Raw genomic sequence first — 22,811 nt, 5'->3', positions numbered from 1 at the left:
TGAATGTAAATACTCAATTAAAACTTCTAATGCTCACGAATATTTATCTTTAATTACAGTAACTGGCCTTTATTGTAGGCACATAACTAATGTAGCATTTATGGTGTTTGTAAAGCTGTTGGAATTTGCAGGCGCGCACACAGTTAACCGTAACGCACGACTTGAATACCTTTTGTTAAAGCTATGAAGGGCTCCTACTGTTTGCCACAGCTAATGAGACACTTGAGCTTGAGCTTTCTGCCACACAACAAGGCAGAAGCACAGTGCGACACAAAAATAAATGATACAAAAAAAATTGACAAATACAACATGTAGGAAGGTAAGGCGTCTGAACAAGCGAGGACTACAAAAACTATGGTACGGTCACAAAAAGCAAGTGATCACTAGATGCCTGGATAACGTGGAACGAACTACACGTGCAATTAATCAATACTCACAGTCCACCAAATTTGATATGAAGGCGCATATTCTACAGCGGTCTCACACATCTCTTTAACTTCTTCGTTTGATCCCCTTTTAGAGAATAGTTTGAGGTAATGACACCATATCTCCGGGTTGGCTCGGTTATGCTCCAAGGCTCGAGATAACACATTTAAAGAGGCATCTAAACACTCCGAAGATGTGCTGTGTATAAAAACAAGAACACAAAACGCTTTATACTACTACTTACATTTTTGTATGGCAAAAAAAAGACAATCACTGGGTGCCAGTGATGGAAACAATAAGCTGCTTGGCTATGAAACTGGTCTGGAAATGTGCAATCAAACAAATGAACAGCCATTCTGTAATCAAGAGCTACAAATAGCCCCAAAGAGGCTAAAATGGTTTAACAATAAGTACTATTCATTGACAAACCAATTGGCTTAACACTTCTAGAAAGTTGATATTGCTTTACATAAACTTGCTTTAGAAGTAGCAATGCAGAAATGCCAAAGCTGGAAAGCAAATGGTATGGGGTAATGCAATCTTAAAACAATATGCACAAAGTGAGTAACATCACAGCTATGTTAAACAAAATATATCTTTGTGTTTTTCAACCAGGGTTCCTAGGAAACCTTGCATCCCTAAAGGGTTCCCTGCAATTTTCAGGTAATTTAAAAATTATACCAAATACATAAGAGATTGTACAATACGTCTGATCTCAGACGCAGCATTAGAGAGGTTTGGGGTTCCTTACAATGCATCTGATTGCAGATGCGCTATTGGAGAGGGTTGGGGTTTCCAAGTATTATAGAACATACAATTAAAGAGTTCCTTTAAAAAAAAAAAAAGTTAGAAACACTACCAATGACTCACTTCATAAAGCAGGAATATAACATTTCTGAAAATTTGTGCATACTTTTTTTTCTCCTCCACTAAAGCCAAATGAACACAGTACCTCGTCTTACTGTAAAAAACTTGATTGAAAATGTGCTAAAGAGACCAGCAACAAAAGGCGGAATGTAAATGTGTTTTAGGGTGCAGTCATGCACCCCAAGTCAATTTGACAGTCAAATATGTTCACTGCGAGATCTTGGTTGGTTAAAGTTGGTTAAACCACAGAAGAAAAAAAAACAGAGAGGAGATAGCTGCTCAACCTGAATTGAAGTGTGGTAGGTGCACGTGTATACAAACGCAAACAAAGTCCTAACCAGGGAATTCTCCAGAGATGGAGAGATGGGTAGGGAGACCCCTAATAATGTTCTCAGTTACCCAAATGAACAACAGTGTCTTGTATAGTAACGTAGAAGTAAAATGGAGCGCTAAAATGCCTTATGGACACAGGTACCATGGGAGATACCAACAACAGTGTAACAAGAAAACAATGAATAAAGTTCACTAAGAATAGCTAATAAGCAATGTGATTAGAAAATAAAAATAATCTTTAATAGTATAAGTAAATCAAATACTACAGGGACAAAAAATTGATTTAACAGAATATATCTGAAAAAGTACATTGCCAAGGAGAAAAAATGAAATCTCTGCAACCTCGTGTCAGGTTGTATGTATAGCTGTAAAGTACAGAGTATCACACTCGCTGATTCCAGATGTACAGTAGATGACTTGAGAGTCTTCCTGCTGCTCCTCCAAGTCCTCCCTCGATCAACAGGGCAATACTTGGAAAATGAAAATAAGGAGCGCAATGAAGAGACTGGTGAGGACAAAAATCATTTATAATTTGAAGTAGCAAAATATTAAAAACGCACATCAAACAACAACAAAGACATCAGCGCACACACGGAACACAAGACGCAGTGCCTGGCTGGTCTTCTTCCGACCGCCTAGCACGGAATGTGCCGCAAACAAGCACAGCAGCTGGTGAAAACGCCGGCTACTAGCAGGACAGCTGATCGGCAGACAAGTGGAGGCACTAGTGGTGATGTCACAATGGTAGGTAAAAACACCTTCTAAGCATTTCGCATCATACGCTTTGTCAGGGGGCAGTCTCAAGAAACCCATCAGGCAGCCAAATTCAAAACCTATGTGCAAATTGGTTTGTAAATGAACTTCCAGGAACATTGACTGCTGTTCTTATACTCTGGGAAACAGTCTCTAGGGCATTTGGTTGCGGCCGTTCTCTCGTGACCAAATAACCACTGGCACGTTGCAGCTACTCACCCCGCCGCCGGGACTTGGCCCTGTAAGGCCGAGTCCATGGTCCCTGCTAGCGTGCTGAGGCGTGCTGAGGCGCGCTGAGGCGCAGGGAAAGCGGGAGCTTTCCCTGGCCTTGCGGTTGCTTACCGCACGCGCTGTCAGCAGCCGTCAGGGGGTGAGCCGGGGGCGTGTGTGTCACTGGCTGGGGGCGGGCCAGTGACGTCACGGAGCTGGTTCGCCCTCATTGGGCGAACCGCTCACGTGACCAGCCTGTCTCGCCGGCAAGCGGGGGAATTTAAAATTCCCCTAAGACCTGCGCTTCCGCAAGCGCGCGGAAGCGCAGGTGAGCCCCTACTAAAGCCGCTCTAATTGCGGCTGTAGGGGCTCAGTGCTGAGCGGGAGCGCGCGTCAGCACGCTTCCACAAGCAAGCGCCAAACATGTCCGGGGCCTAAGGCTGCGCTTATAGTGCCGGCGACAGCGATACCGCGTCAAAACAAATGCATTGTCGCCGTCGCGTGCGCTTATAGTAAGTGCGATGCGACGGAGTGACGGCTTGGTCGCGACCGCTGGAATTCATCTCAATTAGATTTTTCCAGCAACCGCCGCCTGACGTCGCCGGCACTATAAGTGTATCCCAAGGCAAGTTTAACCCTCGCTCTAAAAGACCTTAAATTAACCACCTTCTTGATAAAGTTCCTTGAACGAAACGCGTTGAAGGTTTGCTGTTGTCCCACACCATGAATTAAATAAAGGACTATTTTTTCTGCAAGACCTGCTCCTCCTTATTGCTGTGCGCTGCACACCCTGGCTTTGGATCTAAAACTTAACTAAGAAGCAGCCAGCAGAGGTTCCAGCGGCCAAGGATCCCTCTGCGGCCAAATGCTGGTGGTCATTTAGTCGCGGCAAAATGGCCGCGACCAAATATCCTATTTCACCTGGGAAACGCTTTTAATGACTTGGCAGCATCAAGTATTACTGATAAAAATGCCATCAGAACTAGATAGGTCTCGTTGACTAGAGGCAACTGGAAAAGGTAACTGCGGACCAAGGAGGTGGTGATCCCTGGTACTGGAATATTCTAGGACAGATGGCGTGGAGGCAGCATCCAGAGTAAGCTCACTTCGGCAGCAACCAGCGAGCCGTAGTCCCCGGAGCCTCACGTTCTAGTGAGTTGTTGCTGCGTTTGTGCATGGTGTTGTTCATTGGTTCTGGCCAAAATAAGCCTGTTTAATTTAATGCTCTTGTTTTGACAGGTGTTTTGCGATCCCGTAAAAGTCTGGTCTAATCTCCCTTACCGCGAGAGCCATTTCTCGCTTCACTGCCAATAAGATTTCTACTCTGTTCTACCTTTGCATCAGTGATGTGCTAAGCGATACAGGTCACTCAAAATGACACAAACATATTGTCCAAATCCTACATTATCGTTAACGTGTGGGGGGGAGGGGGTGAGACATTCCCAAAGACATAGCTTATACTATAATTACTTATTTGTCAGGGAGTTCCTATTCAGAATCAGTATATTCATGTGAATAGAATAAATATTAATAAACTAAGACAGAAAATAATCCCTTTTATGTGGCACTAAAGAAACACCCCAAGTAAAATATAATCTTTATTGAAATAACTTAAAATATAACTGTTTGGACGCCACAACTAATAGACACAAAACTAATAAAAACAATTAAATGAACTGAAGAGGTGTGGGTAGGTGTAGCCTTTTTTAGGTCTCCCCTTTTTTATCCATGTTTGCCGGGAACCAATAAAGGCTTTTATATTTTTTGCACAGTCCAGCCTTCTTGCCATTTTTTGTCCAAGCAGTGCCCGCTGATTACTTTCCTATGGAGAGGATATCCGGTCACTAGTATAATTAGCTAAACCTACCCACACCTCTTCGGTTCTTTTAATTGTTTTTATTAGTTTTGTGTCTATTAGTTGTGTAGTCCAAACAGTTATATTTTAAGTTATTTCAATAAAGATTATATTTTACTTGGGGTGTTTCTTTGATGCCACATAAAAGGGATTCTGTTCTGTCTAAGTTTATCAATTGTCCTCATCTCCCTGTGAGCACTGCCCTACTCACACGGTTTGGTCACTATTCCCTCCTGGTGCAGAGCAGGGTTTTTCCTACGTTTTATATAAACGCAGCCTCCTTCTGTACATAGAATACATATTACATACATTCCATTTCTGAATAGGGACAGAATGGCTTTGCATATTCCTGAGTGGAAGTTCTGTACACTATAACTTTAGAACAAGTTTAAAACAAAAAAAATGCTTTCCAAAGCTGCGGGAACTCCGGACGCAATTTTTGGTGCGCAAAAGGAACATAATTGCACAGAACGTCGCCACCGAAGGTACATTCAGCTCAGCTGAATCTCTAGGTTTAAGGCTTAAAGCTTTGGATCCACATAGTAAGATGTGAGCATGCTGGAAACACTAGGTCAGAAGTAGGCAACCTGCGGCTCCCGAGCCACATGCGGCTCTCCTCACTGTGCTGCTCTTGGCTACGGGGGCACGGCCAGCGCTGGTCGGGCCTCTTGTTGCCACCCGACAACTGCACAGCTGCTGACATGACTCCTGCACTGTATTTGGAGAGGTTAGTGCGCGTGTATGTGTTTGCGCACACATGTATTTGGGTGGGTACTGTGTATAAGGATTGGGGGGTAGAGAATGTGTATGTATGGTGTATTTAAAAATGACACAGTTTTGCACAGAAAAACAATGAAAAAACAAAATAAAGGGACTTATTTTTGCGAGATGCATTTTATTCCCCCACATATTTTTTTATTTTCCCCAATTCCGATTAAAGTAAGTTTGTCGTATGTTAATGCTTATACAGTATATACCCATTATATGTGTACAGTATGTGTTTGTGGGGGTGTAATATTCAGGCATGTGTTGCGGCTCTGAAGATTTTGGACAAGGACATTTTTTATAAAATCGCTCTTCCTTGAGAGGTTGCAGACCCCTGGATTAGGTTGAAGCAAGCAGTTGATTGTGAAAATGCAAGATGATATTCTACAGTTCCTATAAAGCTACTCTACTGTTGCATACTTTGATTTCCAAATATGAATGCATGATTTACTTATTCTTTTTATTAAGCATAGTGGCACATCTTGGCGTTCAATGTCGAGGTCTAATTTATTACTCACAAAAGATAGCCAAATTACAGCAGGAGGATCCAATTTTAACTTTATCCCAACAGCTCCGAAACAATTAAGGGTTTGTGTCTTCAAAGAAACAAACAAAGGGGCCATGAACAGCGGGAGAAAAATGCAATTATTTACCAGGTGAAATAAATCTCTCCCACAAAGATTTCCAGACTGGAAAGGCATGTTTACACAAAAGAAACCAAAAAACTACCTACCCCTCGTTTTGATTCAAGCACTTGTATGCCAACTTGATCCAAAGTTGTATATCTTGGGGATTTTCAAGCACGCTTGCCTCCAGGTTGGAAATGTCATCTGTCTCATTTGTAAAATACCTGACATCGTCTGGGGTGACAACCGCATCTTGAATGGGGACCTTTGTTTTGCGCTCTGGGGGACGTGCTACAAATTGAAGGGGGTGGGGGGGGGGGGGGGGGTAAGTGGGAGAAAAAAAATCAGCTTTTCACTCGCAGCAGGAACAGTAATTGTGACTCAGTTGATTAACTACTGACCTGCATAACATTGCAAACCTATACTAAGTATTCAATAGAAATATTAATACTGTACTGCATCAACACTTGACAACTATATTAAAAAGTTCCATCTTTAATCATTCCTGCATTTCCCTCCAAAAATGTCCTTGGACCGGTCTCTGTGGGAGAAAGTTACAAAAGAAATCGCTGCTGCCTGTGAACATGGTAGACAAAAATCAGACGAGCCTTACAGTCCAAATATTTTAACTCACTGCCCTAACTCAGGAGGCCGAGCCAATAAACGAGGAGACCGGGGATTCCGGGGAAGGAAACAGCAACTAGAGTTTTCCCAACACAGTGGACATCCATATGAACTAAAAATAGTTGTTTAGAGGTCTGTAGATAGATTGCTCTGGTGGAAAGAAAAAAAAATGAAGTACTTGCAGCTGGCCACTATTGTGTGATGTGTTTAGATTTAGGGTGGGATTGCACCCATTTCTGAAGGCGGCTCCATATCCTTGGCAAGTTATCCAAAACATCAGAACGACCATAACAAGCGTCCCAAGTACAACTAGGATGATTTCTGAGTGACTTGTTAGTGGTAGAAGTGTAAAATACGATCAGACCCAGGATTTCAGAGCAAAAATTGGGTCTCTAAAGTTCTTCCTTCACATGTGGGAAATATTAGCCATTAACTCCTCCCCCCAGATTAAGATTATATCATACAAAAAAGAAGTTACAGCTAATCCTTACAATAATCATGTTTAAGTTTAAAGTTTTGGTTGTGGTCAGTTTGAGTATTAGTCTTACCACAATTAACCACCTTTGAGGCCTCATCCCCACTGCTACTGTCTGACACTGGCTTTTTCCAATACATTGGCCTCCATTTTCTTTTTTCTTTAAATGTGGTGTGAGGAGGTGCTGTGACAAATAAAATACAAGGGTTAGTTTGATGATGGTTTGTGGATCATTTGAATGGCCTGAAAGCTCCAGATCTCATCTTCAACCCTTGGCCGATCCACTGCTAGACAAAGGCCTACCTAATGATTCTCCAGGTACCAATGCCTCTCTATAAAACAGGGGAAAAGGGGGAGGAGGGGAAGCTCCCGCATCAGCTTAAAAGTAATACACAATTATATAGTAGTGGAAAATATCATCTGGTGCAAAAAGGGATGTAGGGGTGAGTAGACACAACAAACAGAAACGATACCCTCTTGAATGCACTCAAAATGATAGAGTATGAATAATGATATATAAACTATTTTTTATTAGATACCAAAGATAAAAAGTATATTGTATAGAGCGACGTGGTAAGAGGATCCAAGACCACCCCCTAATGACATACCACAAGAAACTTCCACATAAAGTTTGAGGAAGGGGACCTAAGGGGACACTAGTATGTGTATTACCGCATGGTAAAGGCCATCACGCACACAGATAAACTCTAAAAGAATAAGTAACTGCATAAAATAAAGCAGTACTATTATCTAAAAAACTGGCAGAGTACCGTACTAACCACTACCAGTACTGAGTCCTAGAAGAGTTTAATCATTAACAATAAGTATATGCCAAAATGGCCAGCCTAAAATACAAAACTAGTGTGACGTAATCATATAAATGTATAACAACATATGGTCACCACACAAACACACACCGGTGAAAAGTAGTCACCTACAAACATATTAGCCACAAAATCCATGTGTGAATAAAGCACATAATAAGAGGATGGAATCCTACAAAGGGCAAGCATAAAATATGCAATAGTAAAGCCCAGAGGCACGGTTCAAGGACCGTATCCAGTTATAGCCTCCTAAACAATATATACTTAGGGAAATGCATGTAATAAACAGTGTGCACTGGATAATATAGTGGGATCACCACAGAGAATATAACAGAAGGTAATAAATATCACTGTATACCCCTCAGGATAAGGGCAAACACATAGTAAAATATGTAGTAAGGTGTAAATACATGTGCTGATGATGGATAAATGCATAAATACTGTAGTACCCACAGTCTGTGTAATAACCTGGGTCTTAGCTATTAAACATCACGAGCATAGTATTAAAACATAAGCAACAGGAATCGTAACTGTTGCTAGTAACTAAATGTTACAATAAACCGAAGTGCCTCTATTGGACCACATAAGTAACATGGTAACACAATAATACAGAGGGGGGGACTTCGAAACACTATGAAACACTTTACTTAGTGTCAATGTAGTATGGCTTCCCTTCCTGTCCGTTTGCGGGAGAGGCTCCAGCTACAATGTAGCTAGTGAATGTATCCACCGGTGCTGCGGAGTGACATCATGCCATACTACATTGACACGTCGCACCAACACATTCTATCAATTCAAAAGTGTCCTGCGGTCTGTCACGCACTTCTACAACATTTTTCCTAACCGCTTATGTTATACAGTGATGGAAATCCTTTCACCAATACTTTATAGGAAAAAAAATATATATTTTTAACTGTTTTAACCTGAAATGTTGTCAAACTCATTTTTGCCCTCACTCTCCTACTTCGTGTTCAGCATTTAGTAGCATACAAAATTAACAGACTGCAGGAGATCACTGCATGACGTGGGTTTTAAAGGTTTTCAGTGACTACAACTTGTCTTTAGGGAGCCCTGGAAGCCCAGGGAACAGTTTGAGAACCACTTTCCTAGAGCATGATGTGAAAACCTCTCAAAGGAATGAGTTATAAAAGGGAAGCATGACTTACTGTGACTTCTACTTTCGTTGACATAGCTAACAAGCAGAACAGACATCTGGTCCATTGACATGCGATCCCGATTAACACCAAAGAGTTTGTCAACATATTTTTCTGAAATTAAATTACACGTCTGCCATTACTCTGATTAAACACTAGAAAGATGAAAATCATATTTTAAAAACAACAAAAAAGTACATAAAAATCACCATGATGATTAAAGAATGGATAGTTTGGAAAAAAGGCAGGAAATAGACCCACATGAAATTATGATTGAGAGAAATTGGTTTCACAGGAAGACCAGCACTTTGTGTTTGTTATAAACATTTCTAGATCTCAGTCAAGGTACAATTTCTTGAGAAATTGTAAACAAAATCTGATGTTTCTCCTTTCACTAGTCTAGTGCCAGAGACACAATGGTTAAATGATCCCTTTATCTCTGAAAGGACTAGAAGTCAGAAATGGGGTACTCATTTATTACGTGTACATATCCAAAATAATCCCACTGCTAGAAGCATAAATCCCCCCTAACTTCATAGATCCACGGTCTCCAGACACAAACTAACATTTTCTTCAAAGTGCAAAGAAAACCACAACTCTAACCAATGAACCAAAAGTATTTGTACAAAAACACCAACATCATATGCTCAATAAAATTAGGTCTATACAATCTTTTTGGGCTCAACTTGTTTTTTGCTGACGTAACTCAATACAAAAAGTACATTAGAGCTTCTTCTATTTTCTATTCATCACCTCATATTATTTAAAGACGTTTTTACCATCTACTGTAAGTTCAAGGATATATGGGTATACATTATCCATGCTAATACAATTTGAATCTTAAACCCGGGTAGGCTCTTCTCTTAATGTCAAGACTGTTTATATTAAATTGTGAAACAAAGATTGTAACAGCAGCCGACATATTGCAAGATTTAATGGATTCAATCTGCATCTCAAACAGAAGAGGGGAAAATACACCTTCAGCAGATTTAGTGTTGCGTGTAAGGTCTCACATTTTACACATACCAGAAAAGGACATCGAAAGATGTTAGGGGCATGCAAAGACAGCGAGACATTTACCTGTTGCAATGCCAATTTCCTCATCGGTGCTATTCTCAGAACATCCAATCAGATCCAGGTTGTATGACAGGATATCTTGAAACAGCTGCTTTCGGCTAAGGGTGCAATCACGCATGTGTTGCCTAGAATATAAAGTAAATGAATATCTGCAGATCAGAGGTATCCATTCTAAAAAGGTAAAAAAAATAGTAACTTACCACTGACAGTCATCATCATTACATGTTCCAGTCAGATCAAAACGACAGAAAAAGGTTTTGGGCTCAATCATATTACTGGAAGACACAGAGCTAAGGAGCAGCTTTTCCTTTGTTCGAAAATATGGACTAAACCTGTCAAATAATAAAAACAAATCATAGTGAATATATGACAAGTACATGTTTGTGTTCTTAAAAAGGGTAAAGTTGCATTTAATGGAGGAAACATCGCAATCATGTTTTTTAAACAACCCTAAAAAGACCAACAAAGCACAGCAGCACAATAGTGGACAAGGTTTTTGTGATTGCGGATAAAAATGCACTTATTTAGGAGTAACATGTACTGAAACGGCAATAAACAAATTCCAGTAACAAGTATTACTGAATGTACAATCAATGCTAATTTCTAGTTAGAAGTGCACAGCAAAGGCAAGAATGCATAAGCACTGCCAAAGTTGTGGTAATCAGGGCTCCAATGCCAAATATGACCAGTTTCATTAAACCCAAGACAAAGGCTATTAGCTGAACAGGATCAGGATAAAAAAGGAAAGTAATTGCAGTGTACACCTTCAATTTCCATTTAAAAAAGGTCCAGTATCCCCAAAATGAAGAGGAGCTCCATGTTATGCCCTTAAAACGACATTTTTATTCTACCATATTTATTTGAAATTGTCAAAGGCCTTCAGTCGTGTTTCATTTTCAACTCTCACTGTTTATTCTCACTTTCGCCATGGCACCACAGAGCTATTTCCATGCAAAAGTACAAAGGTAGTAAAAATTGAAATAACCTTATCTGGGAAGATTAAGATCACTAAGTGAGAGGCTTAGCAGCAATATGAATTTATGTTTCAGGCAGCTCTTTTTTTTTTAAAGAATAAAATTGTTTTCAAAGAACAGCAAGTATGTTATACAGTAAAAGTGTATCTTGCTAAGAAAATGAAGCTTTGTTGGCAGAAAAGTATTAAAGAAGCATTTGCCTTTAAAAATATTTTTCCTTTCCCTCCTAAGTGGGAAGCAGGGATTTTCCAGACCCCCTGCTCCCTGAGATACATACCTCTAAAGAGATGAGGCCGGCATCTGACGCAGGTTTAAACATCCCACGGGCCAACAGGAAGCCTCAAAGGGATGACACCGCAGCTTTCTATTGGCCAGCGTGACACTGGACCTTCAAAGCGCCATGTTGCATGCCAACCACGCTGCACTTTCAGAAGTATGCACCTCAAAGCAGGGTGTCCCCCATCTGAAACCAATGCGGTTCAGCTCAGGAGATCGCCTGCTTCCCACCTTTAATAACATTTAAAACAGACGCCAATGCCGCTTTAACATTTAGCCATCAACACACTCCAGCCTACAGCTGCGCTGCTCCGAAGGCGGACGTCAGAAAGAGTTCCCAAAGGGCTGATCCCCTCTGCACAGAAACCACATGCTAAGAGTTAACATCTGGGATGGCTCGCCGTTTCATCAGGCACCGCCCTCGGCAATATTTTACACTGGACTACAGGACTTGCCTAGCTCAGCTGGATTAATTCAGAGCCTTTTCAGCCTACATCTGCGTCCCCCCCCAAGTCTGTCATTTGTTGATGTTACAGCTGCTCTGTTATAATTCCCAAACACACCAACCTCCTCATCCCCCTGTACCCTATGTTTGCACAACCCCTTATAAATTGTAAGCTCCTTGGCGCAGGGTCCTCCTTACCCAATGGAACAATGCATGTTAATGTTTATTATTTTATTGTTAGTCCTGCAACCCTATTGTACAGCACTACAGAATAGCTGTTAAATTCCAGGTATTATTGAAATCCCTGCTCCCTGATTGGATAATGCCTGGAATTTTAACAAATCCATAATGCCCGGAATTTTTGGCACCCAGCTAAGTTTTTCAGCCAATGAGCATTCAGTTCTCATTCACAACAAGTGAGAGCAGCTCTTAGACAGGGGAGGTGATTGGACAGGAGGCAGCAGCAAGGCACCGACTCCTCTCCCTGCCTGCAGAGAGCTCCCACAGGAGAGTGAGGGGAAAGGCTTGTGTGTCTGTTTATTTTGTAGGTGTAGGGGGCAGCAGTGTCTGTTTTGTTGGTGCGTGTGCGTGTGCGTGTATATATATATATGAGAGAGGGAGATGTGTATGTACAATTTCCTTTTAATAAACTTGCAGTAAAAGCAAAAGAATGTAGACAATCATGATGATAAAAATCAATATGACTACAAAAAAGTGTCTTTATGAAAGAAAAGAAATATATATATATAATAAAAAAATAATAATAATAATACGCCTACATTTAGCCTATAATAGTAATAATACCCTCAGAACAGGGCATTAATGGCCAATAATTCCCTGACTGGGGTGAAGTCCCTCGGCTTCAACTCTTCCAGCCAGGGCATTGGCAGCAAAACTGGCATGACTCCAGAGTATCTCCAAATAGTGGTGGAGGGGGACATCTTGTGGGCAGAAACTGCACAACAGTTCTTCAGAACTTACAGAAAGTTTTGAAACCAAATAAATATTGTCATGGATCTCTCTCCTACCAGCAAGGAGGGAAGGGGGGCTTTTATTTCTATTAAGCCAAGAGAAGGTTATCAGGACATATTGACCAATCTCAACATACAGAGCTCTAGAAGTAAAGATTAGGACCCTTAGGGGCTCATGCAGAGAGCATAGATAAGGAAATAGCGCCATCTTCTGGTGAAAAAACTAGCCAGAAATCCTTAAACTCGGGAGAAAATGGCGCGATTTTTAAAAGTGCTCAGAAAAATTTTCAGAACTGTAAAACTCGCCAAACTCGTGGCGAGAACCTGAAACTCGCCATGCTAATATAGCGTGGTATTCCAGAAGCTCCGAATCGCTGGAACACGCCAATATGTGCATTAGTATGGCGAGTTTCAAATAGCCAGGAAAAGTTGGCAATTAGCAGTTTTTTGCCGAAATGAGTTAACGGTGTTCTCTGCATAACACCTTCACTAACGGCAAATCTGTGGCTATTTTACAGACATTTTAAACTTTTTTAACGTTCCTCTCTGCATGAGCCCCCTAATCCAATAAAATGCTAATTGAAAGTTTAGAAATAAAATACAAAAACAACAAAGTAACATGGAGACAGTGTCAGGGATTTCAAAGTGGGTAAATGTCTAGATATTCTCCCGCTTAACGCACTCCTCTTGTGATACATCAGTGCAACACAGACTATTGCCACCAAATTATAAATGGTATCAATTCCAAATAGAAATGTAATCTGGAAAATGAAGGTATGCAATTAGATCCACCTAATTTTCTATGGAAATGAGGCAGGAGTCTACCAAAAAGAAACAACGTTTTAAGTTATGATGGGTGAAAAAGGCAACAAGAAACCTCCACCATATTGCATATAGCAAATAGAAAGATCACTTGTGAGCACATTCACATGTCTTACGCAGGTCTGCAACCCTGCCTTTCACCATTATCACCCAACATACAGTGTTTCCACTGCAGCAAGGGATTCTGTGAAATGACATGCAAATGAGCAAACCGTGTCACCTTTTGCCTGAAAAACCATTGTTAGGCCGCGAGTATAGTGCCCGCAACGGTGACGTCACCGCTAGCGAAAGTTGTATTTCGCTTTGAGGCGGCGTCGCGGGCGACCAGGGCATTGATTGGTTAAGGGGCTGTCACATGAAGGGACAGTCCCTGAAAAATCAAATATTCCCGGCTTACGAAAATCGCACCACCACGTCACCGTCGCGCTTACTATAAACGCATGAGGCGGCGACAATGCATTTGTTTTCGGGCGGCGTCACGTCGCTGCCACTATGAGCGCGGCCTTACATGGAGCCCATATAAGCTAATGCTCGCTGTAAACACAGCTTTAAAGCACAGCATGAGAATCAGATGCAAAGCCAGAGAAACCATTCACAGACATGTTTCAACCTTAATGGGTATCATCAGTGTGAAGTTGGTTGTACTGCTGGCTTTGCAATTTTCAAGGCTGTAGGGTTTACCTTCACGTTTTAAGTTATGGTGGGTGAAAAAGGCAACAAGAAAGCTCCACCGTATTGCATATAGCAAAATGAAACCATGTAGAAATGTGTGAGTAAAGTGCGATGTTCCTCTACACGTTGCAGGTTATTGTACTATAACAGCACTTTAGCACAGCCGACTTCACATGAAGTCATACAAATGCAAAAAACAAAGACCTTACATTTAGGAAAACCCTAACCAGAAGGGTAAAACATAATAAACCTTGGGAGTAATGCTTACCCAGATGTGCCTGACAAGTTAGTGGGGGTGGAGGGGAGAAAGGCTAAAGATGGGGAGGAAGAATAGGTGTGTGTGCGCGTCATTTAGTTAAACCCTTTGGCCAAAGCGTTATAAGCCTGCAGCCACGTCACAACCAGTATGTAGGTCCTAACACTACCTATGAAAATTCTGCTTTACCTCTGCAGTGGAGGGAGAATGGCCACAATGGAGGTACATGAGAATTTTCACAGGTAGTGTTAGGACCTGCATACTGGTCGTGACGTGGCTGCAGGCTTATAACGCTTTGGCCAAAGCGTTAACACTGCAGCCATTCTCATGACCCTTACTCATGAGAATACTAACATTGAAGTATTTAACTGTATTTTGTCACATTGAATGTAGCATTGGGTATTTTCGTTTTATTAAAAAGACAAAATCGAAATAAAAACAAACGGGGAAACAAATTGAAAATTAGAGACTCAAAAATCTCAACAGGTGTAACATGAGCAAAACGAAGTGGGTTGTATTCTAGATTGGTGTAGTTTATAAATAGCTCAGTGGTATAAATGAAGTAGGGAAGCAAAGTATTTAGAAGATATCGGAAGGGTTCACATCTCAGTAGAACCTGCAAGACACTGCTTGGCGAAGCAGGTCCCCCAAAACAACTAAATGGTCAACTTATGCAACTAAAATTACTCTGAACAACTTGAAAAGAAATTCACGTTGCATAAAGAATATGTTGAAACAGAAAAACGCAGCTGCCGCGGTCCTTACCTGTATGACTTAAATGCAAGAAGAGGACTTTGATATGGTCCAAAAGGGTATGGTCGCGCGTCTGTTGGTTTGGTTTGTGCAGTAACCAAATCCACATCCACAGATATTTCCTAGAAAACATGCACACAAGTGTAAAAATAAATCTAAGACAAAAAAGGAAAACAAAAATTGGTGCTTTTGCTTTGCACTGTGTTTGTCACTCCATCGACAACGTGCTTATGGAGTCACAGGCAACCAAAAGACACACATTAAATAAAAAAAGTACAAGTAGTCACCTTTCCTGACGCAAGTTTGTCCTGAGCCAACATTAGGCCGGTGCTTTTTGAAAGCAGCTCTTTCAAGTTATCCGCACTGGAATGAAGTCTTCTCAATTCTTCAATATTTAACCCCAAGACAAGCTCTGGTCCCTCCGTTGCTATCAGGGAAGGTTTGCTGGCTTCCTCCTTGTTGGGCGTTAGCTCGGTGGGCTTCAGGTTGGGCTTGGTAAAGGAGTTGGAGTCACGGAAGGATCGCCTCCTCTCTTTGACAGAGGTAGACAACACTTCATCCTCTGTATCATTTTCCTCAGCGCCTAGTGTTATTTTGTCCTGGGAGAGGTCATGAAGGGAAGGCTGAGGCAGCACAAATTCGGGCTGCTCCTCTACCACAGGCGGGTGATGTACCGGCAGCTGCTCTTTAAGTTTCCGAGCCTGTATTTCTTTCAGTTTCTGAATCTTGAAAGCATACTCCTGCTCCAGCTCCTGCAATCGTTTCTTTTCCAAAGCAATTGCCTCAGCGGATTGTTTTCTGGGACTTGCCAGAAGGCTACGGTCCTGTTTGAACATTTTTCTAACCTGCAGATAATACAAAAATGTAAGCGTTACATACTCAAATGAATGGTATGCTGTACCTATATATATTTTTCAGTTTAGCTTAAAAAAAAATTACCATGTGCTGCCCTTATTTATGTTTATATTTCATATATTTTGCCAACTGATATCTCAGCCTAACTAACCAGCCCTATACAATTGAAACATGATGTCCTGTATTCACACTTAACATGATCTTGGAAAACAGCAAACATTATAAAGAGGAAATGAATACAATGTGTATTACTAATACCTTGTGATGACAAAGTAACAAAATGTTAATTACAACGATTCAATCTGTTTTAGCAAAACGAAAATGAACACTGCAGCCCAGTTTTAGAACCCCAAAAGGGTCGGTTTCACACAAATATTTAAACTGTAGCCCCTGGGCGCATGGGAACAAAACCAGTCCCCCCCTCCTGCTTTTCTCTTGCACCCAAGAACTTCAGTTTCAAAATCTGCTCTCTGTTTATAAAGTAAAGAATACACTTGCTGCAATCACTTTGTTTCTATAATTGTACAAAGTAGCCATTAGAGCCGCTATCTACTGAAAGATTAGAGTGCCTACTTTTGAAAAGCAGAAAGTGGGACTTCAGCCATTCGAGATACTTGGTCAGGAAGTTCCCCCGGTAAAATCCCACAATTCGTGTGCGTCGGTGGCTTATAAATCTGTATTTATTACATTTACCTCTAGATTTTAGACACTCACGAGCAGGGCCCTCATGACCTTTTGCATCTGTTTGCACTGGTTTGTCTTTGTGTATTCTATTTATTTAATTGATATCACTCTGTACCCCCATTGTACCGCGCAGTGGAATATGTTGGTGCTTTACAAATAAACGATAACTGTGGGGGGGGTCGCACCAAACATTGGGACGATACCAGGTCCCGGGGTAGGTTGGAGAAAGTGATCCTCACCTGAACTTGGGATGGGGAAAGAGGGTCCCCTCTTAATCTTGGGTGGGGTTTGCCCCTACAGAATTACACAATTTGCCTGGGGCTATAGTGTTTTTCCCCCACAAACATTTAATAGGACTATGGGTGAACACCAAAATCAGCCTGATGAATGCAATAAAAAGTTATATTTTCAGCCATGCTGAATTCAGCAAAGCTCATTACTTTTAGAAATGGGTCACGATTTCCAGTGCTTTTATACTGGTGATGCACTTTACAAAAAACATGATCTGATAGCTTTAATGGTGGGAACATAATGATAGGGTGTTACATTGAAGACCGCATTTATACAAGTTCATATGAAATAGACCATTAAAAGCATTTCTTAGCATTTGGACTGAAATTTCTGTAATACATGAGAAAATCTCATTACACACACCATCAGTAGATGTATAACCCACAAATTCTGATAGGAAAAAAAGTATAAAAACTACAACGTTTTTCTTAAGCACTCAGGGGTACAAACAATCAGCACTTCGTGTTAAATATTTAACATTTATAAACAATTACTTTTTTTTTCCCCTTTTGCTCATTGCAATCTTAAAAACATTGCCAAGCGTGGCTGCACTTGAATGATATTATTCCTTGGAAAAGGTGGTGTTCTCGAAAGGGACTTACTCCAATATTCTTCAGATCCAGTTTCCGCTTCCCTAGCTGTTGACTGGCCAGTGCTTTAGCTCGAGCAAGTTCTTCGCTGTATTTCAGCTCAAGGCTCCTTTTATCCTGAACTCGTTGCTGAACTTTGGTAATCTACAACACAGAACACAAAGAAATCAGAAGATGGTGCAGACATACTGAGTTTTGCTTACCATGTTACTCTTAATTTTATTTTTTTTAGAAAGGGGGAGGGGGTGAGAAATAAAGAAATAAAAAAATAAAAGGGTAAGTCTTACTAAAAAAAAAAAAAACACATTTTTGCTCCACTTTATATATACTGTAACCTCCAAGGAGCAGGGATTTAAGGCTGAAAACTGCTATTTTGATGCATGCAGCACAGGTAGATAAAGGTCACAACGAGCCAACATTGGAAATGGAACAGAGGCAGGAAAAATACCACCACTTCTTCCAAGCGACAACCCCCCCAAAAAAAGCGAATGCCCACTATTGGGATCAATGAGTCCTGTAACAGTCTATATCTACATCGAGAAAGAGAGATCTATATCGAGAGAGAGATCTCAGCGTTACCATGACGCTGCGCGGCCTATTTCAATAGTGCTGCAGGAGAAAACATGGTTTTAAAGATCAAGACGGAGAAGACCGGGAGACACTGCCGCTGGGAAAGGAGTCGACAGCGGCCACAATGCAGTCGCCCAGGGCAAGACGACCGAGACAGACATACATATTAAAAAAATAAAGAGGGATTTTTGTATGTAACCGTCATGGTGCCCCTGAAGTGCCAAACCTCATGATGTAGTAGTTACATCATGGGGCTCCCCAAAGGATTAAGATGGCATTAGAAAGATTCCCACATGATCCCTAAAAAGTGGTGAGGTTTCATTCATAGTCATAATAACAGAGGTTTCAACAAGCCCATGATCCGAACTGGTTTTCAGAAATAGTTTTGACTTTAACACAATTTTCCTCTTCATAAGGCAACTCCATCTTCTACTTGTATTCTATATCAACATTACACTTAACGATTTTCCCCAGTAATGTCTGTTTCGAGAGAAATCTAGATTATTTTTTGCAGGCTGCGATAACTTTTAAGGGACCCACGCACGAGTTCTTCATTGATTAAATTACAGAGAAAAGAGTTTGACGCCTCATAGGTTTCTTTAAAACTACACTTTTTTCTGGGGGAGTCGGTGGGTTGGGGCAGACACCATATGTAATGTGTTTACTTCGTTAAACACAAACCATAATTAAATACAATTAAGTGATTAAGCATACCTGTTCCTGAAGTTTTTTCAAAAACATTCGATTTGCATTGAGGAACTTTTCAGTTGCTTGCATCTGCTCAGTGAGTCTTGCAATCTTCTGCTCTGCGGTTTTAATAGATTCTTTTTTCTTTGCCTCTTGCTGCAAGAGATTTTTCAGGACAGACTCATCCTTCATTAACAGCATCCTGTGTAATGACAAAGTAAGGGCCTTTAGTAGGAAAGGATACACCTTAAAGCAGCAATCCGCTCCACTCGGCAAAACAAGACAAATTTAAAAAAAAAAAAAAAAACACATTAAAAATAGATTGTTTAACCATTGTAAAGTAAATTATCTGCTGTAGATTTAGCAATCCCACCCTTCTCAAATGCCGTTTGTTGAAATTTGGGGATATCAGTTGCTGAAGATTTGGTTAAAATGGCTGCTGCTATTCACAATTATGAAAATAAGTTACTATGGCAACAATGGGTACCAGTTAAACAACAAGTAAATAAAGATTTTGAAAACGGAAGTTAAGATAAGTCAGACTAACATGAGCCATCACATTATAACCATTTGTTTTTTTAATGAAGGGGGGGGACATTAAGGAGGGGAGAAAGTTGTGGGCTTAACACTAGTAATCACATTTTACAGAGTAATGGCCAAGTACGTGTTTACATTCTTTTCTTTATGTTCATTATCTTAAATCTGGTTACTTTGTCCGTTCCACAAACTGAATGTAAATTCCTTTATGCCATCAGCATAAAGAAAGAAACAAGGACAGCAGCATTTTATAGCATTATAGTGGTCAGACAAAGTGCAATCAAAGTGTACTAACTAATGGCGTACTTATGTTTCCGATGCTTTGCTTCAGCCTCCGTCACCTCTGGGTTTACCACTGGGTTTACCACTGGTAGTCTATTTCCTTCCATTTCCAAATCAGAGTTTGCAGGTGATGTACTTGCTCTTGAATGGTCAGTTCTTAACAGCTTCTGCTTCTCTCGGCTTAACATAGGGAAGAATTATATATACACATGGCTATAGCAGAAATAAGATACTTATACAGCAATTAGCAGCAAGTTGGTTGATAGAACCGTAGAAAAGAATACCTGGCAATTTCTTCCTTCAAGAGTCTATATTCAATTTTCTTATCCTCTGGAAGAGCTTCTGGTGTCCTCATGGGATCATTTTCTTTTTCGGATTTAGAAGGCGCTTTTGGTTTGGAAGCCTAAGGGAAACATTGTACATTGCACAAAATTCATTTAAAAAACAAGAATTCCAACTAACTAATCAGTACTTCAGTATTAGGCGATACCTTTTTTATTTGGACGAACAATTGATATTATAAGACAAGCTTCCGAGAATTTCCCTCTCTTCCTCAGGTCAGGAAGCTTAGAACTCTCAAAAGCTTGTCTCGTACCAATTGTTAGTCAAAAAAAAAAAAGTGCATCACCCAATACCGAAGTACACATTCATTGTCATTTATAAATGGGGTGCTGCTCTAAGTTGTTGATACACTAAAAAAAGACCAGACAAGTAAGAAGGATTTCTTAACCTGTCTATTTATTATCAAAGTTCTCTGTGAAATGTGTTCCAAGTGACTTGGCTAGTTTATGTAATGGTGTACAAGCACATGCAGGTTTTAAAACGCCATTAAATGCAATAACTGTCTGATATAATGCAAGTCCTTCCACTCCTACTTCTTTTACACCGACAATGTACAAATAAAGGCTTATTACAGAGAATACAACGCACAGTACATAACATTTTGAGCAGTTATATTGATATTGACAGATTTGGAAGGTCAATAGTGCAGCACAAAATAGTACCATGTAGTTTTAGAGCATTAATGGTCCTGTGACTCATGAATACCACACCTTCAAAGGGTAGCTGGCAACAAAGTGATCGCAACACACAACATACTTCTAACATTATAAACTAGATTCAAGGCTTCACCTCTGCAGTTCTTCTTGCTTCTTTGATCATGGATTCAAGTCCTCCAAAAACACCCAGATTTGGATTGAATGTCTCCCCATCTGACTCACTATCATCAGAAGCATTAGTCAGTGTCACAACTACTGTCTTGTGTTTTGGAAGCTGCAGTGGTGAAAAAAAATAAGTCAAACCTTATTTTATGGAATCAATGCAGAAAGTAGCAAAAAGTAAGATTTATAGAAGCAAATCATCTGTTAAGAAACTCATTTTATAGAACGTAGGGATTATTTCTACTAATAAAGCAACTATATAAAAAAAAATAGTTTAAAAAACTTTACCTACTACATAATTTAATTAATTTCATTAGCAAATCAAATCACCAGACAAACTACAAAGGAGTTGAATCTTTCCAGGCTGACAGTGTTAACAGTTTATATCATTCTTCCTGGCAATGCACAAGTTATTAAGAATCTATATTAGTGTTAGGGACCCTTGAAATGTGGTCTGCCATGTAGTGGCTCAGGGGCTTACAACAATTTGGCCAAAATGTTAAACTAAAAGACCATTTTATTTATTTGTTATTTATACATGTATATTTAGGCACTGTACCGTATATACGTTTTTCTGGATGTGCACTGAGCTTTGTCTGTATGTTATGTCTCTGGTTTTAAACAGTTTATATTATATGCTCACGCTAAAGGCACAGCTGGTGAATATTCCCAAAAATATAAATATATGAAGAAAGTGGCTAAACTAGATAATACTCCTATCAAATAATTAAATTTACTCAACCAACATTCATTAAAAAATAAAAATGTCCCAGACCACTTCAGTCTTCATCCAGATTGCTAAAATTAATTTTCTTTTACATGTTTCAGATACTTTTGTGAGGCCTTTTCTGAAAATACTATTTTAAAACCAGGGTGATCTCTTATTAAAATATTTACAAATAAAACTATATAACACATGTATCATGACTTGTTTGAGACCTCCATGACAGACTTGTTAATCACTGAAGAAAATGATGAAGGGCACGCCAGCAGTGGGTCTTGTGCAAATGATGAAGAACAATGTATTCTAAATTAAAGATGTTTCGGCCCCAATTTGAACCTTTTACCAATAATATTTTTTTTCAAGTAAAAGGGCCAAACCCTCCTGCAGAGTAATATGTGACAGGCTCTTTCTGCAGTTAGAGGGCCTTTAAAAAAGGAGCAATCCAAGCCTGCACATTTTTAAAAAAGAATTGAAGCAAGGCGTCGCTTGGGCTGAACGCCATCAATTTCAACTCCGGGGACCCCCTGCTTCCGGAGAGACTTGCCTCCGTAGGGGGTTCCTGCATCACATGGCCCAGTAGAAAGTCACAACGATTATGTCATGGCTTAACATTGGCCCACAGGACGCAAGATTTTTTTTAAAAACCGTAGACAAATTGGGAACCCTGGTAGCTAAGAGCTACTACTGGGGGTCCCCGGAAACTGAAATTAACAGTGTTCCACTCCCAAAAAAATAATTACATATAAAAAAGCGCAGGCTTGGATTGCCTCTTTAAAACATGTCATTTACTAATGCAGCAGTGCCTGCAATTCAACATGTGTGTTAAAGAAACACTGTGTTCACGGGATATGAAGTCAGACCAAACCTACCATCCATACAAATAAAAAAAGAACACACACAACCCTGACATGTTCTACACTCAAAGAGCCTAATGCCACTGTACTCCTCAAAATAAATTAGCAGTAGCAGTAGCTACTACTTACACACACTTGCCATAAATGCTGGATTTTTAAATGTCCACCTCAGCCTGTGATAACCAATAGTCGATGTAAATGCATTAACTGACCATATTAATGTCTAGAAGGTTAAAAGCCTTTTGAATGGGCAGCAAAAAGACAGACAGTTTGAAATTTCCACAGTCCGCAATAAATTGAGAAATGGTACTATAACATTTGTTATATTTCCAAAACGCATCGTTTAAATGTCAGGCCCAGAAGCCAGTCATTTCAAGTCATCAGTTGGACAGTTCTGAAGTACAGAAGAATATATATAT

General features: G+C 40.2%; 1 protein-coding gene across 1 annotated transcript in view; it reads right to left on the bottom strand.

Annotated features, from left to right (window-relative positions):
* ZFC3H1 (zinc finger C3H1-type containing) overlaps positions 1-22,811 on the bottom strand; it is a 54,032-nt gene that overhangs the window by 13,238 nt on the left and 17,983 nt on the right. Inside the window, exons 10-22 of the mRNA XM_075600234.1 lie at positions 20,786-20,926; positions 19,939-20,057; positions 19,679-19,834; positions 18,863-19,037; positions 17,591-17,722; positions 15,446-16,003; positions 15,171-15,280; positions 10,190-10,321; positions 9,993-10,114; positions 8,925-9,026; positions 7,008-7,118; positions 5,943-6,126; positions 438-624 (exon numbers count right to left, since the gene is read on the bottom strand). Of these exons, the coding sequence (XP_075456349.1) occupies positions 438-624; positions 5,943-6,126; positions 7,008-7,118; positions 8,925-9,026; positions 9,993-10,114; positions 10,190-10,321; positions 15,171-15,280; positions 15,446-16,003; positions 17,591-17,722; positions 18,863-19,037; positions 19,679-19,834; positions 19,939-20,057; positions 20,786-20,926 (2,229 nt within the window). The remainder of the gene's footprint in view (positions 1-437; positions 625-5,942; positions 6,127-7,007; positions 7,119-8,924; positions 9,027-9,992; positions 10,115-10,189; positions 10,322-15,170; positions 15,281-15,445; positions 16,004-17,590; positions 17,723-18,862; positions 19,038-19,678; positions 19,835-19,938; positions 20,058-20,785; positions 20,927-22,811) is intronic.

The sequence above is a fragment of the Ascaphus truei genome, chromosome 5 (genome assembly GCF_040206685.1).
Source record: "Ascaphus truei isolate aAscTru1 chromosome 5, aAscTru1.hap1, whole genome shotgun sequence".
NCBI lineage: Eukaryota > Metazoa > Chordata > Amphibia > Anura > Ascaphidae > Ascaphus > Ascaphus truei.
This window is presented reverse-complemented; position numbering and strand designations above follow the sequence as displayed.